The 27,645-nt window shown below is 33.7% G+C and overlaps 1 protein-coding gene across 7 annotated transcripts in view; it reads right to left on the reverse strand.

Moving 5' to 3' along the window:
* Schip1 (Schwannomin interacting protein 1) overlaps positions 1-16,346 on the reverse strand; it is a 46,508-nt gene extending 30,162 nt beyond the window's left edge. Inside the window, exons 1-3 of one of the 7 annotated variants that reach the window (XM_073968299.1) lie at positions 16,075-16,346; positions 420-889; positions 17-341 (exon numbers count right to left, since the gene is read on the reverse strand). In XM_073968299.1, the coding sequence (XP_073824400.1) occupies positions 17-341; positions 420-878 (784 nt within the window). In that variant the 5' untranslated portion in view covers positions 879-889; positions 16,075-16,346. Of the gene's footprint in view, positions 1-16; positions 342-419; positions 890-14,680; positions 15,481-15,661; positions 15,889-16,074 lie in introns of those variants that run through there. The other 6 variants (XM_073968301.1, XM_073968305.1, XM_073968303.1 and 3 more) reach the window with 6 other exon arrangements.
* Between the last annotated feature and the right edge of the window lie 11,299 nt (positions 16,347-27,645).

Below are 27,645 nucleotides of genomic sequence, written 5' to 3' on the forward strand. Positions count from 1 at the left end.
ATTTGATAAAATTCACCTTTCTCGTCACTGTCATAATTTGATTTAGTCTCACTGCACAAGTCGATCATCGAATGATCATCGTAATCATTATCATCCGGCAATTGCAGACAATCGTCTACCGTAGCTTGGTTGCCTTTAGCTGGAGTCCTACGATCGTTCTGTTGCTGTTCCAGGTGTTCACACTTCGTAACACTATATTGATTAAAGTCATTATCAAAGGAGTTCTTACTACTGTACAGGGCACATTCGTTATTGCTATTATGGTTTTCTGGGGAACTAATCACATCGATGGGATCAACGACTTCTTTATCGTTTCCATGATCCGCAACATTTTTTAATAACTGAAAAAAAACGAATTAACACAAAATAGGTGTCATGAGCAGTTCCAACTATTTATGGTTATTATGATGATAACCTACATTTATATTCTCAAAGTCTCGTACACAATCCTCAAAAAAGCTTTTGTTTGTGTTGAATATCTCCTTGAAGCTTTTATAGGTGTTGCCACTTGTATTGGCTTCTTTGTCGTAGCATTCATCGGTTTGCTCAGCTGACGTAAGATTTGGGAGATTTTTCGGTATCTCTCCACAACAATAATGCGAAAGATTATCGTTTAGGCCGTGCGAGGCAGAATACTCGGTTGGCGTTGAGCTTAGTGCTTTTTGTACAAATTCATCTGCCGTAGAGGCGTAATTTGTAGTTGTTGGCTCCCGGTAATAATGTCCGGTACCTGTTGGTGAAATATTGTCGAATTTGTTGTGCTCGTTTCCTAGTGCTGATATAAGCGAGTTTGAGCTTCCGTTGTCTCTTTGAATGCCGATGGGATTAAATATGTTTGCAGCGTAACCAGCTGTTGCTGATATATCGGGAACTCGCATAACGCTTTAGTCTGTAAAGAAGAAAGAAAGTCCTATTAGTCAGTAATTACTTTTATTATAATATATGTATGTATGTATGTGTGAATAATACGATTGTAGGGTTTTTAAAAAGTTGGACTTGTCATTAAGAGGTTGAAATTTTAAAAACGACCACACATTCAAATATATGTACATACATACATATATAAAAACAACAACAATAATTTTTTCCGAGGGTTTCGATTATTCTGAATTTCCCTTAAAAATGTTACCGGTTTTCGCAAAGAATCTTTACACATTTTCTTGTGTTTATTTATTTATTTATTTATTTATTTATTTATTTATTTATTTATTTATTTATTTATTTATTTATTTATTTATTTATTTATTTATTTATTTATTTATTTATTTATTTATTTATTTATTTATTTATTTATTTATTTATTTATTTATTTATTTATTTATTTATTTATTTATTTATTTATTTATTTATTTATTTATTTATTTATTTATTTATTTATTTATTTATTTATTTATTTATTTATTTATTTATTTATTTATTTATTTATTTATTTATTTATTTATTTATTTATTTATTTATTTATTTATTTATTTATTTATTTATTTATTTATTTATTTATTTATTTATTTATTTATTTATTTATTTATTTATTTATTTATTTATTATGGTATTTATTTTATATGGTAGTGGTTAAAAAACTTATCAACCAAAAAAAACCTTATCAACAACATTTCCGATTTCCGGATCAAACATTTTGATTTCATCCGATATTTTTCAGAATCTCGGAAAAAATCCGAAAAGAGTTCTATTTTCAATATGGTTTCTTAAATTTTTCTCTTAGATTTTCTCAAGCATTTCTTTTTTCGAATTCAATAAAAATCTCGAATGTTTCCTTCGAATTTTCTTCGACAAAACTATTCGGATTTCAGCGGACACGTCCTTAAAACTTTTGTATAGATTTTGGAAAGAATTCGGAATCGATAACTTGTGCAGAGATTCGGACCAAAATTCAGAAAGAACTCCGAAAAATGTTGGCTGGGTAATTACAAGTGTCTCAATCATATACGAGTACATACATATTTTCTATATTTGTACCGTTTATCAAGTAAACGAACAGTTCTACATTTTTGACCGCAATCAAGTCATAACTTGGCATTTATACCGTACACACTTACGTGGTATGGTCTATTTAATTAACGTCTGCAAAAAAATGTATTGCATCTATTGACTTTCTCTATCAGCTGACAGCATGCAATTTTAGTCTAATCTGATCTTCCCCAATTTTTATTTGAACGCTATTTATTTTAAAAAAATCGGTTCAGCATCTTCGGCATCTATTGACTTTCTCTATCAGCTGACAATTTTAGTCTAATCTAATCTTCCCCAATTTTTATTTGAACGCTATTTATTTTGAAAAAATCGGTTCAGATTTGGATATAGCCATATATATTTTCACCCGATTTGATGTATTTGGGGCATCAAACACGCAAATTCTGTCCGATTTTGTTGAAATTTGTAACATGTGACGGAATATGATCTAGAAATATGTTTGTCAACTTGTATTGAAATCGGTTCAGATTTGGATATAGTATCCTATAGGTATATTATCCTATTTGAGGTATTTAGTACACCAAACACCCAAAGTCTGTCAGATTTTGATACAATTTTAAACGTGTGACGGAATTTGGTCTTGAATAAAGTTTGCCAAGTTATATTGAAATCAGTTCTGATTTGGATATAGTCCCGATTTAATATATTTGATGCACAGATCACGCAATGTACGTATCTCCAATTTTGATTAAAATTGCAATATGTGACAGAATTGTAAGGTAACAAAATTTTATTTAAATCGGTTCGGAGTTAAATACAGCTCCCATATACATATATTTTATTATAAAATTAGTACAGATAGCGAGCGGTCTAAAGCAATAATAATTTCCTCGAGGTCAGGGAGTTACCAAATGTTGCCTGTGGGCAATTGCATAAATGCAATATTTTTCACAAGCACGAAAATCCCAATGAACCTTTGCACTTCATTCAATACCACTAACCATCACTTTCCTCTTCCACTAATATATCCACTTTATTAACCCAATGGCCAAAGTTGCCCAGAGGCAACTTTACAATTAAAAAAAATACCATTAGTAGTTGTGATTGCAAATTTTAATTTTTTTTCTTTAATTTTATTATATAAACATCTCAGTAAGATTTTTCAAAAAAATGTTGGCTGTAATTATTCAATTTATTTGACATTTAACGACATTTCATAAAATAAAATCACTAAATTATTTCATGTCCACATTTTTACTCGACAACTCATACTTAAACAAGTAAGAAAAGTCTATAGTCGGACGGAGCCGACCATGGAATACCCAATACCACTATCCCTGGACAATCGCTCTCCACGGAACTTGTTTTCAATGATTGTGAAAATTTAATTATCAAATATCAGAGATGTAATGTATAATACTTATGACCAAAACCAAAAAGTTATCTAGCATGACAAAGACATTTTTGTAGCAGTAAAGGAAAATTTAGTTCAAACAAACTAAAACGTAATGAAACCCGCTACATTATTGAAATTTTTTACCAATTTCACACAAAAGTTTCAGTCCATTTAACCCGCTAACTATTATCTGATCTTCACGTTGGTTTGTACGCTTCTTCTTCATCATAAACTCAAACTTTGTTTAAAATTTTGCGGGTTATTATTTTGACCTACAGAGCCGCTACAAAATTGGTTAAAATTTTGTTTTTGGTCCATTTCATTCCCTGAACATTTCACGATCATCAGCAAAAACTTATCATTTCTATTCTGGCACGAACCCAACCTCCTTAAAAAGTCCGTTACAATCGGTCCATAATTGCGGCCTTAAGCTTCTTTACAATTTTTAATGGACGGACACACATCGCTAAATCGCGTTATCTCGTCGAGATATGAATTTCGTAAATAAGGGGTCTAGGACGAATATTTCGTGGTGTTACATAAACTTTTGGAGAGACAATATGTAGCATGGGATAAAAATGTGGTTCTCTACACAGAACCCATTATCTATTAGACAGTAGGCAGTGTTTGAATTTGCTACCAGCACAGCACTGAAATCACTAAAAATATGCTATTGCTATGCTGTGCTGTTTTCAAAAACAAAATCGAAAACTGTTGCTGTGCTACGCTGCGAATATAAAAGTAGCACAGCACATGGTCTATGCTGTGCTTCTGAAATCTTCACAGCACATAGCATAGCATAGTCATCCAAAATAAAAACGAAAACTGTTGCTGTGCTATCTGCGAACATAAAAGTAGCATAGCACATGGTCTATGCTGTGCTTCTGAAATCTGCGAAGCACATAGCATAGTCATCAAAATCAAAAACGAATGCTATTGCTATGCTGTGCTGCAGACATTTTAACAGCATAGTAAACAGCCGCAGTCAAGAAAACAAAAACGAAAACTATTGCTGTACTGTGCTATGAACAAAATCAACAGCATAGCATCAAACATAACCCAGAAAAATGTTTGATGGCAAAGAAGTATGTATTTGAAATATAACAGAATTTCTATTAAGCTGTGAAACCATGACTAATTGCATATTTCGATATTTTTAACAAACTACTATTATTTTGACCGCAACTATTGCTTTGTTCCGATTTACGCATGTCCGTCTGTCTATCCGTCTGACCGTCTGTCCATGTATTTTTGTAAACAAAGTACAGGTCGCATTTATTGTCCGATTCGCATGAAAATTGGGGAAGATAGTTTTTTTGGCCAAAGGACGAACGCTATTTGTTTTGGTAAAAATCGGTTCAGATTTGGATATAGCCCCCGTACATATCTTCGCCCGATTTAAGGCATTTGGTGCACGAAACACGCTATATATGTCCGATTTCAATTAAATTTGGAATGTGCGACGGTATTTAGTCTAGAAATAACTGTGGCAAATCATATCGAAATCGGTTCAGATTTGGACATAGCTCCCATATATATCTTCGACCGATATAGGTATTTGATGCACGAAACACGCTATATATGTCCAATTTTGATGAAATTTGAACTATGTGACGGAATTTGGTCTACAAATAAATGTGAAAAATTATATCAAAATCTGTTCTGATTTGGATTTAGCTCCCATATATATTTTATACATATTCACAGTGATGTAGGGTATTATATAGTCGGCCCCGCCCGACTTTGATCCTTTCCTTACTGGTTTAATATATGTACTAGAGTGGTTTTAAAAATCGATGTCGGATTTTTTATGCGGCACCCTCCTAAAACTTTTAGTTTTGTTAAAAATTAAGATTGTCAGAGTTTGAACTCAATCGGAGTATGTTAACACGTGCCGCTGGGGCCTCAAAGTTTCCATGGGCCGTTTATATAGCCAAAATTAAAATCTGACCCGATTTTTCAAAAATGTTTGTGGGATTACTTGTTTAGCATCTTGTAAACTGTTTTCATCGATTGGACAATAAATGTGATCTGTAAAGTGATTTTGTGAAAATTCGCCAATACAAATTAAAATTGGTCCCCATTTTATAGGGCCAAAGGCGAATTTTCACAAAATCACTCTATAGACCACATTTATTATCCAATCGATGAAAAAAGGCTTTATAATAATGGGAGTTAGTGAGTTTGCTGGGTTAACATTAATTATGCTATGCTATGTAGAAATGTTTACAGCATAGCAGAGCACAGCAATCGTTTTTCGATTTCATGACTATGCTATGTGCTATGCTACTTTTATGTTCGTAGCACAGCACTGCAACAGTTTTTGTTTTTGAAAACAGCACAGCATAGCAATAGCATTCGTTTTTGATTTTGATGACTATGCTATGCTATGTGCTATGAAGATTTCAGAAGCGCAGCATAGACCTTGTGCTATGCTACGTTTATGTTCGCAGCATAGCACAGCAACAGTTTTCGATTTTGTTTTTGAAAACAGCACAGCATAGCAATAGCACTCGTTTTTATTTTTGATGCTATGGCTATGTGCTATGCTGCGTCACTTTCACAGCACCAGCATAGACCTTGTGCTGTGCTGTGAAAAACTAGTAGCAAATTCAAACACTGACAGTAGGCACGTTATCTAGCAAACACTTTATTGCCATTTACATCAGAGGAAAGGTCAGTAGATTTTTTTCCATATGTAGGCTACTTTGCGTAATATATATGTCCTCAAGGAATTAAAATATCGACCAAAAATAAAATGTTTTTATTTTCATACAAAAGTAATGGTCCATTTCACCCGTTAAAGAATATCAGATCATCATTCAAAATTGTAGGCATCTTTTTCGACCTATACTCTTACCCGGTGCAAAATTTCGTGACTATTGATGTATAATTGCGACTTCTAGCGAGTTTATTATTACACCACAAACAAATAACGGAATATATTAGGCTGTAACTCTGTTATCTGATCATACACACCAACATAATTGGCATCAATTGAAAGGTCAAGCGTTCCACTTTCAAGTATATCTCACTTGTCCGGAATGTCACTTCCAGGAATTAAGATATAAGCTGTATATTAAAAATTTTCACAATTTTCACACAAAAGTTTTGGTCCATTTAACCCTCTAAATATTATCCGATCGCCATCTAAAATTGCAAGCTTCTCCTTTGTGATATATATTTAAAATTACGCGTTGATCGGACTATTGTTGAGACCTACAGAGCCGCTAGAAAATTGGATAAATATTATGTTTTTGGTCCATTTCGCCCGCTAAATATTTCACGATCATCACCAATAAGAATAGGGATCTATTCTGATCTGAACCCGACCTCCATACAAAATTTCGTGACGATCGGTCCATAATTGCGGCCTGGAGCGTGTTTACAATTTATAATGGACAGACGGACGGACGGACAGACACACATCTCAAAATCGCATTATCTCGTCGAGATATGAAGATTGGTATGCCACATTGGGGGTCTCCGACGAATATTTCGCGGTGTTACATGAATTTTTACCAAAACAAACTTATAATACCCTTTTCCACATTGTGGTATAGGGTATAAAAAGCATAACTTGGCCAATTTAGCTATTTATTTAAAAGTACTTTCCATTGTTTTATTCTTCTGAAATAACCTACCGACACCCACTTAGTATATATCACCAATATTTTTGAAAATTTAACATAGCTGAAGCCAAGGTTTACCCTTTTAGAATACGCGACTTGTGGTTCTATATTATACAAATTAAATATTTTTGGATAAAATGAAATGTTGTTGGACGTGGCAAAAAATATTGGCCTTAAAAGATAATTTGTGTGGAAGCTGTGGCTATATTTATGTTAAAAAATGGGTAAAAATGGGTTGAAGCCACCATGTCTTTTTTGTTTTCTCTCGATTTGTGAGTAAACCACACTTCTCTCGCACTTCTGTCAAAGTAAAAGTAGAAGCAAACTAAATAAGGATCATCTCACTAATGTATTACTTTTCAAAATTTGAACTGCTTCTACCATTAAATGATGCTGACATTTTGAAGCCAGTTTTACAGTGTTTTTTGACATTTTCTTCTAATTTCATTCCGCAAACAGGTTTTACAAAAAATCGTACATAGGATTGTAGAACTCGCGATTCTGAGTTATTTGATATATGTGTCGTGAATGTAGTCTACACAGCTTCATAGAAATCTGCATCCAAATACGGAAATTTTGTGTGAACATTTTTCTAAAAATCATATTTATCGAGCCTAATTTTTACAATTGTCATTCGATTTCCTCGTACTTGATTGCACATTTTAGTTTTTTACGTTCCGGATCTAATATGTCATTCCCCGTGAAAATCCATCCACTAAAACGCGAGTTACAAGAAAGTCCAAAGTAGAAAAATCACCTAAAAGTGTTTTTGGAAATATCGCGTATTTTATCGCGTTTTCTGCGGTTCGCTTCCACTGCAATGAAACAAATAATACAGCAACTTCGTTTTAGCGGAAACAGAGACTTGAAAACTTCACTGATAAGGAAGCTACATTAATTTTATCCCAAAAACTAATGTGTGATGCTACATCCACGGTTCTTGATTGATCGCCTTCAAACAGATATATATCGATATAGATTTTCATGGTGAACACTGAAATCGGATGCGGACAAAAATTGTATGCACTTTGCGCAAATTAGCGATATTTTATAGGTTTTTTTAATGCTAAGATGCAGCCGATGCTACATCTTAGAGTCCAAATTAAATTTCGAAAAATATATACAAATTAACAGATATGGTCTTGCTGTACATGAATATCACATGCGGACAAAACGATTTTGATAATTACGCGATTTACACGTATTTTAAAATGCATATAAATAAAAATGGGTTATTTGACCTCTATTTCCATTTCAGAAGCTTTGACATATATCCTCATCAACCCAATTAGCTTCCCTAATGGGAAAGCTTTAATATGAATGTCAATAAAGCAAAATCCGTCTATTTTGTTAGGAGATTTAAGCAAAATGAAGGAAGTATTCCTATAAATGTTTACAATATTTTCTACTACATAATGCATGTGAAAAAAATATTTTTTCAAACAAAAAATTATTTTTTGACCAAAATATGTGCTTATTTTGGCTGTAACATCCAAACTATAACACCAATCTGTATGATTGCAGTCTCATTTGATACGCCGTGAAGTTTGGATCCACAACAATTTTTTATGTAATTATATGACAACTAAATGGGCTTTAATTTTGAAAAAAGTACACTTATATTCAATAATTTATCAATTTTATGTACATTCCCCGAATTCTGTGTAACATTTTGCAGGTATTATGCAATCTACTCGCTGAAGTCACTTTGAGAGAACTTTTTTTGTAACAATTGTGCGCATTAAAATAATTAGCGTTTTTATAATATTTTCTTTCTTAAAAAGCGAAATGAAAGCGCCATAACTTTTGTCCGCAACAACCAAAAATTGGCTCGCGACCAGATTCGTACTGGGAATCTTTTTCTTAACCTACATATCAAAAATCGTTGATGTAGAGCGAAAAAAATTTATCCTTTTTTTCTGAAATGGAATATGAAATAATTGACAATATTCCTGATATAAATATCTCAAACGGAATGGGAAATACTCATACACAAACACCAAAATTGACCATAGGCAACGTCAGGCCACAAAGATTTAATAGTCAGGCTTAATACCACTGGCCTTTTGGCTAGATATCGTCATAATATAACATTAATTTTTAAATGGAAGATTTAATAAAAAGTCCCTGGTAATACGAACATGATTCCTTACTTTTATTGAAGTAAGGTATAACAAAAATAGGCCCGTTCTTACATCTTGTCTTTAAAGTCAATTTTTGTTATTCCTTACTTTAAGAAAAGTATGGAATAAAGTTCACATTACCAGAGCTTTGTTATTACATCTGTCATTTAAAATAAATGTTACATTTTATAAAAATAAGGCAATACCAAGCAAAAAAGTCTGTATACATCAAATTTACTCAAATCTGATTGGTTGATTTGAATTTGCTCTCAAATTTTCCTTGTTTTTGGTAAAGCATACTCTCGGGCGCAGATTAAATTACAAAAGGAACACAAAGTTCCTTTTAATTTATCTGACACTTATTCGTAAAGCAAACATGTAAAAATAAAAACCGGGTTATCTGTCCGAAAACGACTTACATTTTATTACCGAAAGGATGTAATAATGGGCCATAGACTTTAAAGATAAGGCATAAGAACGATCCTAAGTGTATTTTAGAACCGCTATATCTCAAAAATGATTCTTTCTAGGAAAACGATAACAAATACCAAACTAGTAGAGAATTTTGCGATCTATTATTATGTATATCCTTTCTATAGTTAAATTTTGGTCGATATCTGACTGACAACCTGTTTTATATTCTTACAAGTTTGCTTTAGGAATAAGTATCAGATTACAAAAAAAGAAACTTTGTGTTGCTTTTAAAAATTAAAGTGCGCCTGAGCGTATGCTGCATCAAGAACAAGAAAAATTTGATAACAAATTCAAATCAACCAATCAGATTCCAGTAGAATTGAAAAATACTGTTTTTTGGCTTGATATTGCCATATTTTTACATAATATAACATTTATTGTAAATGGAGGATGTAATGCGAATTTTATCCCTTACTTCTCTTAAAGTAAGGGATAACTAAAAATGGACTTAGATACGATATAACAACGGTCCTTACTTTTGTAACTTTTTGATTTGACCCACCGTTTTCAAAAAAAATCCCAAAACATAAATAACCTTAATACTAATAAAATAATAGCAATAAAAAAACAAACATAAGAATGAAATGTTGGCTATTTCCCCACAAAAGTTTGTTATACCCTCCACCATAGTATGCAGGGTATAATAAGTTTGTTTTTCCGTTTGTAACGGATTGAAATAAGCATTAGCGACCCTATAAAGTATGTATATTCTTGATCAGGATAAAGTTCTGAGTCGATCAATGCGTGTCCGTCCGTTTGTCGTAATCACTCTGGCATCCACAAAAATTGAGATAGGACGGAAATTTTGGGAAGATGCGTCTTTTGTTTGCAGGCAGGTCAAGATAGATGATGGATGGTCCACGTTTTGGTATAGCCTACATATAACGGTACCGCCCGATTTCAGGTATTTTGAAGTTTTTAGTCACATTTTCCAACCGAATTAGCTATAATTTGACATTTAGGGTTCCTAGTGATCAACAAACTTATATTCCAAAAATTATGGGCATAGGCCCATGTTTTAGTATAGCCCCCATATAATGGTAACTCCCAATTTTTGGTATTTTGAGGATTCTAGTTAAACTAGCTGTAATTTGAGATTTGAGGTTATCAGTGGCCACGAATCTTTTCCACCAAAAATCGTCAATATAGGTCCAGAGTTTCGGTATTTTGAAGATTTTAGCTACAATTTTTAACCAGTGATCGTGAAACTTCTCCAGCAAAATTGTCAACATAGGTGCATGTTAAGGTATGGTCCCCATACCGATTTTCGGTATTTTGAGTATTTTAGCTAAAATGTTTAACCGAACTGTCTGTAATTTGACATTTGAGAATCTCAGTGGCCACGAAACTTCTCCACCGAAAATCCATGGTTTGGTCCATGGTTTGGTATAGTCTCCATATAACGGTACCTCCCGGTTTTCGGTATTTTGAAAATTTTAGCTACATTTTTTAACAATTTAACTTGACATTTGAGGTTCCCAGTGATCACGAAACTTCTCCACCAAAAATCGAACTAGCTCCCATATAACGGTACCACCCGATTTTCGGTATTTTGAGGATTTTAACGAACTAGCTGTAATTTCACAGTGGCCACGAAAGATCTCCACCAAAAATCGTCGACATAGGTACATGTTTTAGTATAGCCGCCATATAATGTTACCTCCCGATTTTTGGTGTTTTGAGGATTTCAGCTAAAATTTTTAACCGAACTAGCTTCAATTTAACTATTGAGGTTCTCAGCGGTCAAGAAACTTCTTCACCAAAAATCGTCATTATAGGTCCATGGTATAGCTCCCGTATAACGGTACCTCAGTGGCCACGAAACTGCTTCAAAATATTTCCATATTTTGGTATAGCTCCCATATAGCGTATCTCCCGATTTTCGGTATTTTGAGGGTCTTAGCAGTAATTTTACATTTGAATTTTCAGTGGCCACGAAACTGCTTCAGTAAAAATCGTCAACATAGGTCCATGTTTTGGTATATCTCCCATATAACGGTATTTTGAGGGTCTTAGCTACATTGTTTAACGGAACTACCCATAATTTGACTTTTGAGGTTCCCTGCAATTATAAAACTTTTCCACCAAAGTTGTAAAGATAGGTCGAAACTTTGGTTTAGCCCTGTAGGTGGTACCTTTCACCTGGCTGATTTTTTTTAGATTAGATTATATAATTTAGGCACTTGGGGTATCCATGGTCGAAAATTTTTTCCACCTAATTCCATTTTAATTAATAAAAAGTTCGGCCCGGCCGAACTTAACAACTATTTACTTGTTATTACCTAACCATCAACCAATATTCAAGATTCTTCTTCATATTCTCCATCTCCACCAAATTTTGTGACAATCCTATCTAATGCTACCTGTAGGTAACGACAAGGTTAAGATGGACTGGCGGACACACATGACCAAATCGACTCCGCTCGTCGAGACATTATAACTATACTCTTATAGTTTCGTTTATTATCGTGTTAATGTCTCTATCTTGAGTTGGTTAACAGATATTTTCATTAATTTTGCGTAAAACCAAATCAAGATCTGATTGGGATTATATGTATGCATGTACATATGTATTTTCGATTTTAATGTTCATTAATTTGGATATGATATTTATTGTATGTTTGTCATGTTTGCTCCTTAAATTTTTCCTATAAAAGTGTATCCACAATTCCCAAGGTATGGTATTTGCTTCCAGAGTTGATCATCTCTAAGACTCTCTTACTCTGAAATTATTGAAATTTCTTAATTCCTTTTCTTATTAACAATTTCACAGAGTCTTTAACAGCAAATACCTAAATACAGCAGTGTTCGAAAATAAACACTATGGTATCGTACCGTACCGTTCTGTACCGTACCACGGTGAATAGGTACACTACGATAGTGTACCGCTCCGAAACACAAACACTAAAAAATATTTTAGTGATACTGTACCGGAACACAACGAAAATCGTAGTGCTCCGACTGCGGAGGACTAAAAATCGTTAGTGTTCCGACTGCCGGATCACTAAAAATAATAGTGCACCACGTGTTGGAACACTAAAAAATAATAAAGGTATTATGTTGTCTTAGGAAAATTAAATATTTGGTTAAATTTGATCAAATAAAAATAAAGATAAACTGTTACATCCGTGTATGTTTAAATTAGTTAAACACATTGCGAAATTTGGTCAAAATTATGAAAAAACAATATTTAGTTTTTGTGGAATGAAGCACAAAAATTGTCGTGCAGGAGCACTAAAAATCGTTTCGTACCACGTTTTGAAACTATAAGGTAATGAACCATACATGAATTTATTATGAATTCTGAGGAAATTAAATATTTTATATATATATATTTTTTAATAAATAAAAATTAAAAGAAAATGTGAAAAATATCTGCTTTGGTTTTTGGACAATGGATCACTAAAAATCGTAGTGTTCGTCTGCGGAACACTAAAAATCGTAGTGTTCCGACTGTCGGAGCACTAAAAATCGTAGTGTTCCTACTGCCGGAACACTAAAAATTTTAGTGTTCCGACTGCCGGATCACTAAAAATCGTAGTGCACCACGTGTTGGAACACTAAAAAATAACAAAGGAATTATGTTTTCTTAGGAAAATGAAAATTAAAATTGATTCATAAAAATGAAGATAAAATGTTACATCCATGTATGTTTGGTTTGGTTTTTGGACAATGGAGCACTAAAAATCGTAGTGTTCGACTGCAGAACACTAAAAATCGTAGTGTTCCGACTGTCGGAGCACTAAAAATCGTAGCGTACCACGAGCCGAAACGCTAAAAATAACGTTAAGGTATTTATGATTTATGAGGGAAATTAAATATTTTATGTTTTTAGGATAAATAAATACATATTGATAAATACAAATTAGAAGTAAATGTGTAAAATATCTGATTTGATTTTTGTACAATGGAGCACTAAATCGTAGTATTCGACTGTGGTGCACTAAAAATCGTAGTGTTCCTACTGCCGGATCACTAAAAATCGTAGTGTGCCGACTTTCGATTTTTAGAGATCCGGCCGTCGGAACACTAAAATTTTTAGTGATCCGACAGCCGGAACACTGCGATTTTTAGTGATCCGGCAGTCGGAACACTACGATTTGTAGTACTCCGCAGGCGAGCACTACGATTCTTATTGATCCATTGTCCAAAAATCAAATCAGGCGTTTTTCACGTGTTCTATTAAATTTTATTTTTAATTTGTATTTATTAAAAAAAATATATAAAATATTTAATTTTCCTCACAAATCATAATAAACTCATGTGTGCTATTTTTTATGTATCCACAGTCAGAAAACTACAATTTTTAGTGCGCAATTGTACAACCACCGAATCAATGTTTTTCATATTTTCTACATAAGTTCCCAACGTTATTAATTAAAATGTATACATACATGGATTTAAGAGGTGCATCTGAGTTTTTATGTCTTAATTTGTACTTATCTCAAAAATTATAAATATTTAATTTTCCTCGCAAATCATAATAAACTCGTGGTTGGTACATTATCATTACGTTTTTTTAGTGTTCCGACATGTGGTACACAACGATTTTTTAGTGCTCCGACTGCGGAACACTACGATTTTTAGTGCTCCGACTGCGGAGCACTACGATTTTTAGTGTTCCGACTGCGGAGCACTACGATTTTTAGTGTTCCGACTGCGGTACCCAACGTTTTTAGTGTACCAAAATGTGGTACACTACGTTTGTCGTTGTGCTCCGGAACAGTATCACTAAAATATTTTTTAGTGTTTGTGTTCCGGAACACTAACGCTAAAAATATTTTAGTGATACTGTACTCGGAGCGGTACACTATGTTAGTGTACTGTTTATTTTCGAACTCTGAAATACAGTAAAATCCGAAAACGTTATCCTAAGCCGGTATTTTTTTAAGATTTACCGCTTCAAGGAACCCTCAAGTTATTAGATGTTATTGAAATTTTCGAATTATCAGGCTACGAGTTATCACGATTCTACTATATAAAATGGGCGTAGTGCAACAGATTGCACTGGTCTAATAAAAACCAACCAATACTACAATTATTAGGTGGTCCTTACAATATTTCAAAGGAATTAACAAAATGTCACATATGTATGTCACGAAATGAAGAAAACTTTATGGGTGTACCTTTGCGTCGTTGGGACATTGCAAGCAAACACTTTTAATTAAAAATTATAATGAGAGGGTTTGAATTTTTTGCAAATGATGAATGTTCCAGCACAACTATGACATCACTGTTTTTTAGTTCATCACAGTTACAAACATAAATTTACTGGAAACAGCAAATGTGGGACACTATTTCTTTCTATGGATGCATTAAACACTTATTCATCTTGACGAAAAACACTTTCACCACTTAATGGATATGTGAATTTTTTTGATTGATATTGACTGATTAATTGGTCTCACAACTATGTATTGTTAGTCTCAGTTCTAAATCCAATTGGGTCTCCACAAAATTAGTTATTAAAGATGGATTATTGTTCGATATTTCACTATTACATTCAAAGCAGACAAAATTGTAAATGGGATTGTTATCCTTGAACGAAGTTGTCGAATTTGCAATGATTGTACATTGATTTTTTCATTTGTGGTGTCTTTGTCGTAAACACGAAGACTTTGTACTCTTTGGACGCATGCGTTTTTCATTTTTCACCACGAATGAGACATCGACCGTTGTGATGATGAGGGGAGAAAGAAAAATTGTAATTTCGAGCAAAAAAAGTGAAATAAAAATCAAAATATCTTAAAGACCAATATGTGGTTGGTATATGGTGGTAATTGGCCAATTTATCCGTTCATAGTAATTGCAAGACTCTTTATGTACACCGTGCAGTTAGTTCAGGCTAATGTATGCCAACAGTTGATTGAACTTATCGCGGAACATTTTTGCACAACACTTTTCGTTCTGAAATTCTATTTTTACTGAGTATTTTTGATATTAATGGTTGTTTAGTTGTTTGATTGTTTGTTTGTCAGTTTGTATGTACAATAGGTATGCTATGACATCCACACAGCTTCGTTCATATATATTCTCAACGCAAATATCAATATATGTACATATGTATATTAATATGAGTTTATGAATAGGTGTTTCTACGTACGTACATATATTTAAATGCTAAATATTTTCGTATTTCTATTCAAATTAATTATAACTTGCCACTTTTTTCACAATAAAATAAACAAATTAAAAAAAATAATGAAATAAAAAATCAATACTAAAACTTCACTTTAAATGCCATCAAAGAATGTTCCGACGAAGAACCACTTTGTACACTTTGTAATTGAGAAAATATTCAACCCCTTTTGGTTGGTGTATAGTCACCCAAGTCGATGGCAACCACCACCTTCACAACCACCGTACAAAATTTCGAATTCTTTGCTTTCTTCACATGCACATATCATGCCATACAGACAACCAACCGAGCCTTGTACTAGAGGTGATTACTAAATTATGGATTTTACAGTGTGGGAGTATCTAAACATTTCCAATTTAATAATTTCAAATTAATTTTTACCTAAAATATAGCAAATTTCTGTTTTTATTATGGACTTTTTTTCGCCTCACTACACTTAGCGATGGAGAAAACGACTGGAAAATAAATCTCTACTTTATGGAGTGTGAAAATGTATAGAAATTCTGTTCTTATTCTTCTTTTCTTTCCTTTAAAAACTACAAACAGGACGAGACAACGTATATTACCGTTACGCGCTATGGAACTATCGACTTCAATGCGACGACCACGGAGCCACACGACGAATCTACTGTAACTGATTTTGACATATAGCCGCAGAGTTTAGGGGTTTATTTGACATTTGGTAATGCGCATGACTGCTGGAATGACGTCCGTCTGGTGCATACCACGTGAAAAGTGACCGACAGGCACAGCTGTTCACCGATAGCCGGTCTTTTGTTTATATTTCGGTTACCCCCACATAAACAGAGAGTGAGAGAGTATTGAAATCAAATTTGCCAATATATGAGTGGAATTGCTTTCGTTTATCTCGAGAAAATCTCCACACAAAATCATCGATATTTAATGTTTGTTAATGATTCTGCTAACCCATTGTTGATAATGTTTCGTATAAGGGTCATTATTATAAGCATCCGACAGTAACAAGTAGGATGCTATTGCAAGTATTTCATTGAACCGATCCAAGTGAAGACAATTGCTGAAATTTATTCATATATTATTGGTTGATTTCAAATTTGTGTGAATGTTGTTAGTATTTGTATTCCCTATTTTCAGGCGAATGTTAAATTTGAATGTACTTTCGTTCAATTACACTGTGCAACATTTTTAAGCTGATCTTGTGCAAACAATTCGAACTGAGGATTTTTTGAAAGTACAGACCCAAACGACAAGAAACCCTAGTTGGGCTTTGTTGTATCAGATCCAGCTCGGATTTTATGGCCCCATCTAAACATGGTTAAATATTGAGTTTTTAAAGAAATTCGGGGCTATATCTTTGAAAACAATGCGAATCTTCTTCTGACCTCTGAAGCAAATTTGTAGATAAGCACAAGAATAAAATATTTGGAGAAATAATGAACTCGAAAAACTACATTTATTGCCTCAAATTTCAAAATATATGCAAAAATTCCACAATTTTTATACATTTCGCACTGTATCTCCAAACCCGTTAATTTTTTCTTAATATTTTCTTTTGGAAAAATATTCCATGGAATGTAATACACAACTCTTCAGAACATGTCATTGTTGTAAAATGCCTCTATGCCGTTGTTTTCAGTACATTTTTCTACGACGATTTAATAAAAATTTCAATAATGTAGTGAAATCCGAAATGCGAGAATAAACTCTTGGTGTGAACTGTGTTTGAAATACGTGTTGTAAAAGATATGATGCAAAATACCGCTGAAACAACATGAAGTAAGCATTTTAGAGTTTCAGAATGTTCTAAAGAATTGTTGAAAACTTTATTTGGAAGATTTTTGCAAAAGGTTACTTGGTTCAACTCCCAACAGTTTAGCCGATACTGACCCGAATTTCAGCAATTATGTAAAATTTTCTATATTTTATAGATTTTGATGCCATAGATGAAGTTTTTCTTATGTGGTTTGTTCAAAGGATAAGTTCTACTAGTTTAGGGCTACAATATTGCTAAAGACAGCAAGGCCAAAATCCTATTCGTTTCTGAGATAAAGGCCTTATAAATGCAAAAAAGTGTAGATTTAGCCGGGTTTAGATGAGGCCATAAAATCCGAACTGGATCTGACAGGACAAAACCCTACCAGGGTTTTCGTTGTCTAAACATATACTTTCAAAAAATGCATACTAGAAGTTGTTTGCATTTTTAGTGTTGCATAGTGTTATTATAAGGCCCATTATTTTAACCTAGTTAAATAACTCGTTTTTAATCTTATTTACTTAGAAGGATTTTATTCTAGCACGTTTTGTTCCATATGCTCAACTAAGAATAGATTTTCAAACGCTCCGATCTTCTACTTTACTTCCCAATTTTGGATGCCATGTTTTGTGGTATAATTTTAAACTTGGTCTTTCCATTGGCATTCCCTTCCCATGCCTCCAGCTGACATGTACCCATGCATCGGATCCATTCATAAGTAGGGGTAGTATAATTGTCTGGCAAAGTATAGTTTTTCTATGACGAGGAATTTTGCTTTTAAACTGTTTATATTATTCTTTTCATTTCAAAACTGATGTTGTTTGTTTTATACATGACGGTGGCACGGTAAACAAAATCATCAACTACCTCAAATTTGTAATTATTCAACGTCCACAGTTGGTCCGAGTCTACTGGCTACTGGACGTCTTGCATGTTGATAGCATAAGTCTTATCGCCGTTTCTGCGGATCCACTTTGACATACTCATTTTCAATTTTTCCAAACATAACTCGTTTTGACCGAACTATGATGTCGATGTCATCTGCGTACACGTAATATTGTTTCTTTATTGTATACAGTGCTATATTCTGTATGTATGTTAAATAGGTCAGACGATAGACTGTCACGTTTTCTGAAATCTCGTCTGGTATTGAACGTCACGTAAATGTTCTTTCCTACTTTGGTTTATTCTGCATAACCGTATTAATTTTGCAGTAATAACAAACTCGGACATGGCTTGCAACACCTTTCGACGAATAGGTGGTATGTGTCTATCTATATTTCACGGGTCTTCTCTAGGCTTTGGCGTAGAGTGAAGATTTGGTCTACTGTAGATTTCCCAGGTCTAAAATCGCATTGGTATGACCCGATTATTCCATTGACCATATGTTTTAATCGTTCACACAATACGCCCGACAGCACTTTATATGCGATGGAAAGGAGACTTATGTATGTCTCTGTAATCGACACAAACCGTTTTGTCTCCTTTCTTGTGCACAGGACAAATTTTGCTAATCAACTGATTAGCAAAGCAGTTCAGCAGGCAGCCATCCTATCAGCTACTGCTGTCTATTTGTCTAGGTGGTCGCCGCTCATATTCAACACCAAACGATAGATGAATGGTCCTTCCAGATCCTCAGTACGTGTAGTGTATTGCAATATTATATTTCATACACATGGCAACACTATTTCTATGTTAAAGTTTGAGGGCCAAACCTATAACTCTGCGTGTTGTCCCAATATAGTCTCAATTTACATTAGGCGAGTTTACTTGCGGCAATTGTCAGTTTGTAGGTGAGAGAGGGTGCTGAGAGGCAAAGGGTTACCATATGCCTCACCTCTCTCTCCTACAAAATGACAATTGCCGCAAGTAAACTCGCCCAATGTAAATTGGGACTTACATTAGGCGAGTTTACTTGCGGCAATTGTCATTTTGTAGGAGAGAGAGGTGAGGCATATGGTAACCCTTTGCCTCTCAGCACCCTCTCTCATCAACAAACTGACAATTGCCGCAAGTAAACTCGCCTAATGTAAATTGGGACGTTGCGTGTGCGTTCAAAAATACAAAAACAAAATACATGTATTTAAAATTGAAACAATTAATTGCTCTGTTCCAGAACCTGCAAGAAGCTACTATTTTTTACTACGATAACATTTTTTCCTTTATGTTATCGAAAAAAATAGTCAAAATTAGTAGATTCTTGCAGTACTGGAACAGACCAATAAATTATATATATGTAATATGTAATTTCAAAAATTTCTTTATGTTGTTGGGAAAATTACAACAAAAATATTTTTTTTATAAAGGGATTTGACACTTCATATTCGAACACCTGGTGTGATACCACTACCTTGGTAATTGTGCCATGAGTTTCACTTTCTATCTATTGGTCTGTTCCAGAACTGCAAGATTCTACTAATTTTTACTTTTTTTCGATATCATAAAGGAAAAATTTTTACTACGTTAACAATTGTTCCTTAATGTTATCGAAAAAATAGTAAAAATTGGTAGATTCTTGCAGTTCTGGAACAGTTCTTTTGTACACACAGAAAAATATATGTTACAAGTATGTTTGGATCCAAACATACTTTATTTGTGTCCAAACAAATATATGTTTGCAACATTTTGTAACATATCTCAATTTTATTTGTTTGGGTACCAACGTATTTTTTATGCTAGAACCTATTTTTTATAGGTGGAGAGAGGACTTTTGTTAAAGAAGAAGGAATGCTGATTTATAATAAATGGTGGTGTGTATGCGGTCAAACACGTGTGTTTCGTGCTTTGTTGTTGTTGTTCTTTTTTCTTCAGTTTTTTAAATACAATGTACCTATTTATTACATTATATAACCATTTGATTCCAGATTCCTATTTACCGCTGTCGATTTCAAACTTGGCATCACTTACACTTTTTTCATGTGGTTGTTGTTTTTGACGCCTAACGCGCCGCTCAACGTATGTGCCGCGGCCTTTAAAGTAGAAACACAATGAAATACGCCGCTTTTTCACGCCACCGCAGTGTCGTAAATGTATATTGGACAAAAGGATTTTTCTGTCGAATTTTTATGTTTTGTTTGACCTTTCGAATGTTAATAAAATCAACATTATTGAGCTTGAGGTCAATGTTTATATTTTACTAGCTGAACCCGGTGCGCTTCGCTATCCTGAATAAGGTAAAATATATTTTGACAAATTTATTTGTAGGCCAATTTTCGTCTCATTGCAACTTTCATTAAAATCGGGTATATAAAGCGTGTTTGTTCATCAAATACATGAAATCGGACGAAAATATATATGGGAGATATATCCAAATCTGAACCGATTTCAATATAATTTGAAAAATTTATTTCTAGACCCAATTTCGTCACACATTCCAAATGTCATTGAAATTGGACATACATAGCGTGTTTAATAAATAAAATACATGAAATCGGCCGAAAATATATCCAAATCGGAACCGATTTTAATATGATTTGGCAAATTTATTTCTAGACCAAATTCCTGCACACATCCAAAATTTGGAGACATCTGTTACCATTCTATAGATATTTGCATAAAAAATATAAATTTTTTGGAGGTACCTCCGATTCTGATGCTATATCTCCGGATCAACGCGGAATTTCAGAAATTTTTATAGCCTATGTTACCTTCAGGCCATATAGTGATATACTTTGAAAATTTCAGGAAGATCGGTTCAGCGGTTTTTGAGTCCATAAACTTCAAACAAACAAACGTACAAACATTTTTCTACTTTATATATATTGATTTATTATTGCTCTGTTCCAGAACCTGCAAGAAGCTACTAGTTTTTACTACGATAACATTTTTTCCATTATGTTATCGAAGAAAATAGTAGATTCTTGCAGTTCTGGAACAGACCATATATTATATTATTTCCAATATTCCAAAATTACAATGAATTTCATCTTCAGAGATTTTTCTGTCGATTACTCTTTAAATGAAGCAAGAAGAAAACGTCACAGCAATTGTACTTTAGAAAGTAATTTCAATGGATGCACATTTCTAGAAATGTTAAGTTTTCCTCCTTCGGTAAAGGACCTTGTGACGACAAACGAAATCTAAGAACCTATCGTAAACAGGTTCTTTTTCGACAAAATCTCAACAAGTACCACTCGACTTTGCGGACATGAATATACCCTGAGCCTGTGTGAATTGAAACTTTCATCTATAGACAGATCGAATAGCGGCTACACAGCCAAAATCTTTAAACCCAAAAACTATGCATTAGGAGATTTTCAGAAATTTGTAGCCATTTTCGGACGTATGAACTTGCAAACAAAATATGGATTTGTATCATTGATCACAAGTGTTGCAGAGGAGGTATGGAGAAATGGACCGGACCGACATAGTTCATTTTGGGCGTAGATCTTATTTTGGGAGTCATTCCTTTCAAAAGATATTGCGCCCACCAGTCTTTTCAGTTCGCCACAGTATAATTTTCACCTTTTGACTCTTATGTCAGGAAATATGGACTTGCCCACGAAAAACATAATACCGCTCTAAACACCTTATACTGCACTTAAACAACTATTTCGAAGATTTGTGAGGGAAGTACCCCAGTATGGCCCATTTTCGAGCAAAAACTAAGTTTGGAAAAAATATTACTAAATCCAAAGTTTGGACCAAATCTGTTGCTCCGTTCAAGAAAACTCGCGAATACCACTTTAGCTAAAATTCTTGAAAATTGGGGGGAATTTTATATATATAAGGCTCGCTGAAATATTGCGATAAACAAAGTTTGGACCAACGCAGTATCCGGTTCGAAAGTTGTCGTGCGCACTAGCCACTACATGATTGCCTTAGGGGTTCTTTACAGCTTTCAGGCCATTTTCTCTGGAAGTATAGACTTGCCTCTGAAAAATATGTACGGTAGTAATAGGAGCCCCGAGAACACTTGTTGCAAAAAAGCAATGCGTTTCCAGAGAGAGAGATAAATAAAAATAGTTATTGATTTATTTATTTCATATTTTTACTTATAACTTAATTATTAGCATAAATGAAGTGAAGACATGACCATTGAGGTCTTAAGCTTACACAGCTTATCCAGAGAGGTCTTAAACTGCAAGTTTGCCGAATGAGTAGATCGATCTTCGAAGTTCATCAAAATATCACTAAGGCCAAATGTTGGACCGAATCGGTTGATCTGTTGGAGAATTATCGTGCTCTCAGGCGACTACCCACACGAACGGATATAGCTAAGTCGACTCCATGTTTTCTGAAACAGATTTCTTCCAAACACACAGAGTATAAAAAATGAAGATTGGGAAAAATTGTGTTTATGGATTTTTGCTAAAAGAATGTATAGACCTTGGATTGGGCGACATAATTTCATTTTAAAAGAAGTTAAGACTGGATTCCAGAGTTTCCCTTGTTCCTGATAAGTTTATGAGAAGATCCAGAATTTCTATAAGAGAAGTCCGACGATTGGACGCCAAAATTAGTCTATTGACAGATGCACGATTTGGCGACAGAATTTGTCATTTACGTAACCGCGATTAGGTGCTAGAATTTCTTGATGGATAGCCTAACTATTGCTCAGCATTAGTTCTCGGCCTTCAGAAATTCTTTGTGACAGGTAGACATCGGATTTTTGCTTATTTTTGGAAATTATAATGTTAAGATATTTGAAAATTAAATGTTATGATATTTCTAAGGTTTTCCATTGTATTCGATTTCTTTTGGTCTTACCGAAGTGATATCACTGAATTTCATAACATTCACTGTAGATGTGAATTAATTGATAAATGATACGCCCAAAAATATATGGGATTATTAATAAATTCATTGTTTTGACTATATATTAACTGTGACATATTGTCAAAAAAGTTCTAAAAACAAGATAAAAATGGCCAAGAAGTCTTACGCTATTTGAATTAAAAAATAGTAATGAAAATTATTTCATCAGTAGAATAAGTCTGAAATAAGGTTTACATCTTTGCTAAATAAGACATTTTCGCTAACACGAACTTTCAAAATTTTGGTCAGGTGGGCCCCCCCCGAAATGAAATCCTGGCTACGTCCCTGGATGAAAGTACTGCAAACGCTGTAAATATGCATCATGTAGGTAGAAAATGTGAAATTGCAGATGTTGCTCTCCAAAAAAATAGAACAAAATTAGAAATCCAAAACTACTTTTGCACAAAAATTCCAATTTTCTGATTCCTTTTACAGTAACTGATAATAATCAATGGTATAAATTAGACATTTATTGCTCTGTTCCAGAACCTGCAAGAAGCTACTACTTTTTACTACGATAACATATCGAAAAAATAGTAAAAATTAGCAGATTCTTGCTGTACTGGAACAGACCATTTAATTATTGAGGTCGAAAAACCAATAGAACTTTTTTCCAAATACTTATGCCACGCAATCAAATTTTAGTTCTGTCAAAATAGACATTGAAATAGCAAACTGAATTTTGGTGGAGAGCTATATTTTGCCATTTAAAACAACGTTCTAGAAGTCCCATCGATCCCATCTTTCTTTATTTCCAATTAACTCCTTCTTTCATCAGGCTTCTTCTCCAAGTGGTTTTTGGCCGACCTTTCCTTCTGTGACCCTGGGGATTTCAGTCTAGGGCTTGGGGACATATCTCATCTTGTTGTTTTCGCAATGTCTGACCCATCCATTGCCACTTCCTTATGTTTATTATTATGGGTTCGATATCGCATTTTTGTACAGATTTTCATTACTTATTACATTTGGCCACCAGATTTTTAAAATAGGTCGCAAGCATCTATTTGTGAAGATTTGCAATTTGTTGTTTAAGGTTTTTGTTGTTAGCCATGATTCGCAACTATACAATAGTATTGACAGTGCGTTTGATTTGAATATGTTGATTTTTGACGTCGATAGTATAACCGTTGAGTTCCAGATGTTTCTTAATTGGAAGAAGGCGCTGTGGGCTTTTCCAATTCTGAATTCAATGTCAGTCTGTGCACTGTTTTCGGTTGAGATCATGCTTCCCAGATAGCAGAATTTGTTTACGAACTGTACTTGTGTATGCCTAATAACAAAGCGACTATTGTTTGATGTTTTTATTGCTAAAGCATTTGTCTTTGCGGTGTTAATTTGATCTCATGCGTGGAAAACAGCAAAATTTTGGGACTTTTTGGTTTTTTTGGTCATAGAACAGTAGAATTTTCAGTATCTTACATATATGTAAATGCTCAGACATATATATTTAGCTTATATGCTCATATGATGCATAATTAAACTCATAGGATCGCTATACATATCTGAAGAACGGACAATATTTTAATGTACAAGAATTAGAAGTAGACCTTGCAGGTGAAGTCAACTTTCAATGATATCAATTTGATAAAAGCAACACTTTTTTATAAAAAACACAGTTTTCGAAATAAGTTTAAAATAATCGCGCAGTGTAGACTACCTCAGAGGTGGCGTGGAAATATTTTGTATTGTTTGACTCATATCTCAAGAACGGCAAGTCTTAGGGAGAAACCGTGAAAATAATTCTTTTAGAAATGTTTATAGTCTATAGCCTTTTTTTAACCACTTTTTAAAGTAAATAATCGCGTCATGTTATTTTAATCTTAGTTGATGTGGTAACAAGTGTCTCAAAATTTGAATACCGAAACATGGGCCGAACTTGACCTGCCTATGGCAAAAAGAGTCCAATTTTTACGGACGCTAGAGTGATTACAACAGTCGGGCATGGCTAGATCGACTCAGAATTTTATCCTGATTAAGAATATATATGCTTTATAGGTCCACAAATGATTATTTCAATGCGTCACAAACGGAAAAAAGTGGGGGGTATAAAAACGAATAAAATAATTATAAGAAAACTACATTTTGGGTATTTTCTCGTTTTCATATTTTGTTGACATTGCAGACTGTTCGATTTTCGAGTTCATTAGTTCTTTTTACACAACTTTTAAAGAGGATTATTTAAGCCAAAAATTTAGCACAATCGTGACACATCGTGTCGTGCAAAATGGTGTCGAACAACCTAAAAAAACACAAACTATAAAATTCCTTTCAAATAGGGTTACACTTTTATTTTAGGCAATTATACATATAATTGGACAAATAAAACACTTTACTTAGCTTTTCTGGTCTTTTTGTGGGGTGGATTGATTCAAATATAGGATTCTCCATAGGAATAAGAAGAAAATCCTCTTGATATCATCGTTATTGCACTGTAATAAGCTGTAAGGTTATAATATAGACACTCTTCGTTCTGAATAATACCCCAAAACAAAATAAAGTGTCTCAAAATGAAATATAAATAGGATTTTCCAGCATAGAGACAAGAAAAATGCTAATTTTTACTTCATAGCTATATGACCGTTTTTACTAACTTCAAAATATTAAATAAATTTAAAGTTTTTCGACATGTTTTTTTGGCGAATAAGGATTATTTATGAAATATTAGGATCCTTTAAATATTTATATTCTATAACTTTTTATATGAAAATGTTAATTAAGTTTACTAAAAAATATAAATAATTATATGGGTCTGGCCAGACTCATGTGTTACGAATGTGACAAACAATATGGGTGTCCAACGGAGGGCACACGTTTAACCCTCCGTTAGACACCCATATTGTTTGTCACATTCGTAACACATGACCTCGAATACACAACAGTACGCTATATGTATCAGTTACCACGTTCCCTACGCCATCTTTGCGTTTTTTATAATTTTAAATTTAAAGTGCGCTCGAAAGTTTGCTACAGTAAAAACAAAAACAAGTTTACCTCAAATTCAAATCAACCAATCAGATTTGAGTAAATTCGAATTATATCACTAGCACCAAAAAAATTGTGAATTGCCAAATTACTACCAAAATCATGGGTTTTGTAAGGGATTTTTGGCAGCCGTAACTACTCACAAACCCCCTTTCTTCCCCATTATTTTTACAAGGGCATGTCGCACTCAGTTTCTAGTTATTTTATGACCACTAGAATAACTAGTAATTCTGTGGCCACTAGAAGAGTTGATGTAGAGAATTTGTTTTTAATTTCATCACACTTCTTACTTTTATTTTACTTTATTTTATTTCACTGTCTGCCCGAGTTGAACCCACGAACCCTCTGATTTCTAGCCAAAGACACTACACACTGTGCCACGCACACGAATATTAAGGGTTGCTTAAGGTCTTAAATGTGCAGTAAACATGTGTACCACGAACTGTTATTTTTTAATGAACAAAAACTCGCGTGCCGACGGTGAGCGTTGAATACACAACCCCAGGATTTATAGTCGGACACACACACACTGTACCACCGGCCTCATTACATAGTGAGGAGTAAAGTAAGTAGGTTTGCCTCGTACATTTTTTAAGAAGTAACCCATTACTTTTCAGATTACTTGTAATGCGAAAAGAAGCTTGTTTACATTACTTTGTAATGAGTTACGTAATGACTAACGGTTCCGAATTTTTGCTGGGTATGTATTTCCAAAATATTTTTTTTTATTTTTTATTATTTCCAAAATTTCATTTATTGCTTCAAAAGTTACATAAGACTCTGCCCACACCGATTAATCAACGGTTGGAAGCATGGTAAAAGGAGTAATGAAGATCAAGATGGAAAAATCTATAGAACAGCCATTTTAGTTGGTCACCGCAGGATTTAGATCTTTTGGCCCATTATGTCAAGAATCATGGACTTGCTCAGGAAAAATCGAATATCGCTGTAAAGAAGACCCCAAGGAGTATCTGCACTTATGTTGAACATTTGTGATGGTGGTATTCTAAGATTTTGTCCCATATAGACCCTTTTGATACTAGATGTGCGTTTGGAAGTAATTTTGTATGGAAAGTATTTGAAGAAGTGAGCCGATATAATCCATATTCTAGCCTAATCTATGAAATCGATTTGGATCAAATGGATTACTCCCTTCTATAGTTTTTTAGGCCATAGTCTCATATAAAAGGTTTTTGGATCAAATGGGAAAAATTTAGGAAATTTATTTGGCAGGAGTTCCAAAAAATGTTTTTTTTAGCAGCCCTAATGTTCATGTTTTATAACCCCATTGAAAGACAGCGACCAATTTTCTGCTTAACTTTAGTATACATATAGTTTTCGTTATGGGAATGCAAGATTCCTGCAAGGAATTATTTAAACACGATAAAATATAGCCCCCATATAGGTAACGAACGGTACAGAACTATTTTAGGTGTTTCGAGATAGTTGGTGTTTTCGTCATAGTTTTGGACCCAAATCGC

This window comes from Musca autumnalis, unplaced genomic scaffold (assembly GCF_047663935.1).
Source record: "Musca autumnalis isolate F117 unplaced genomic scaffold, ASM4766393v1 scaffold_2, whole genome shotgun sequence".
Classification (NCBI taxonomy): Eukaryota; Metazoa; Arthropoda; class Insecta; order Diptera; family Muscidae; genus Musca; species Musca autumnalis.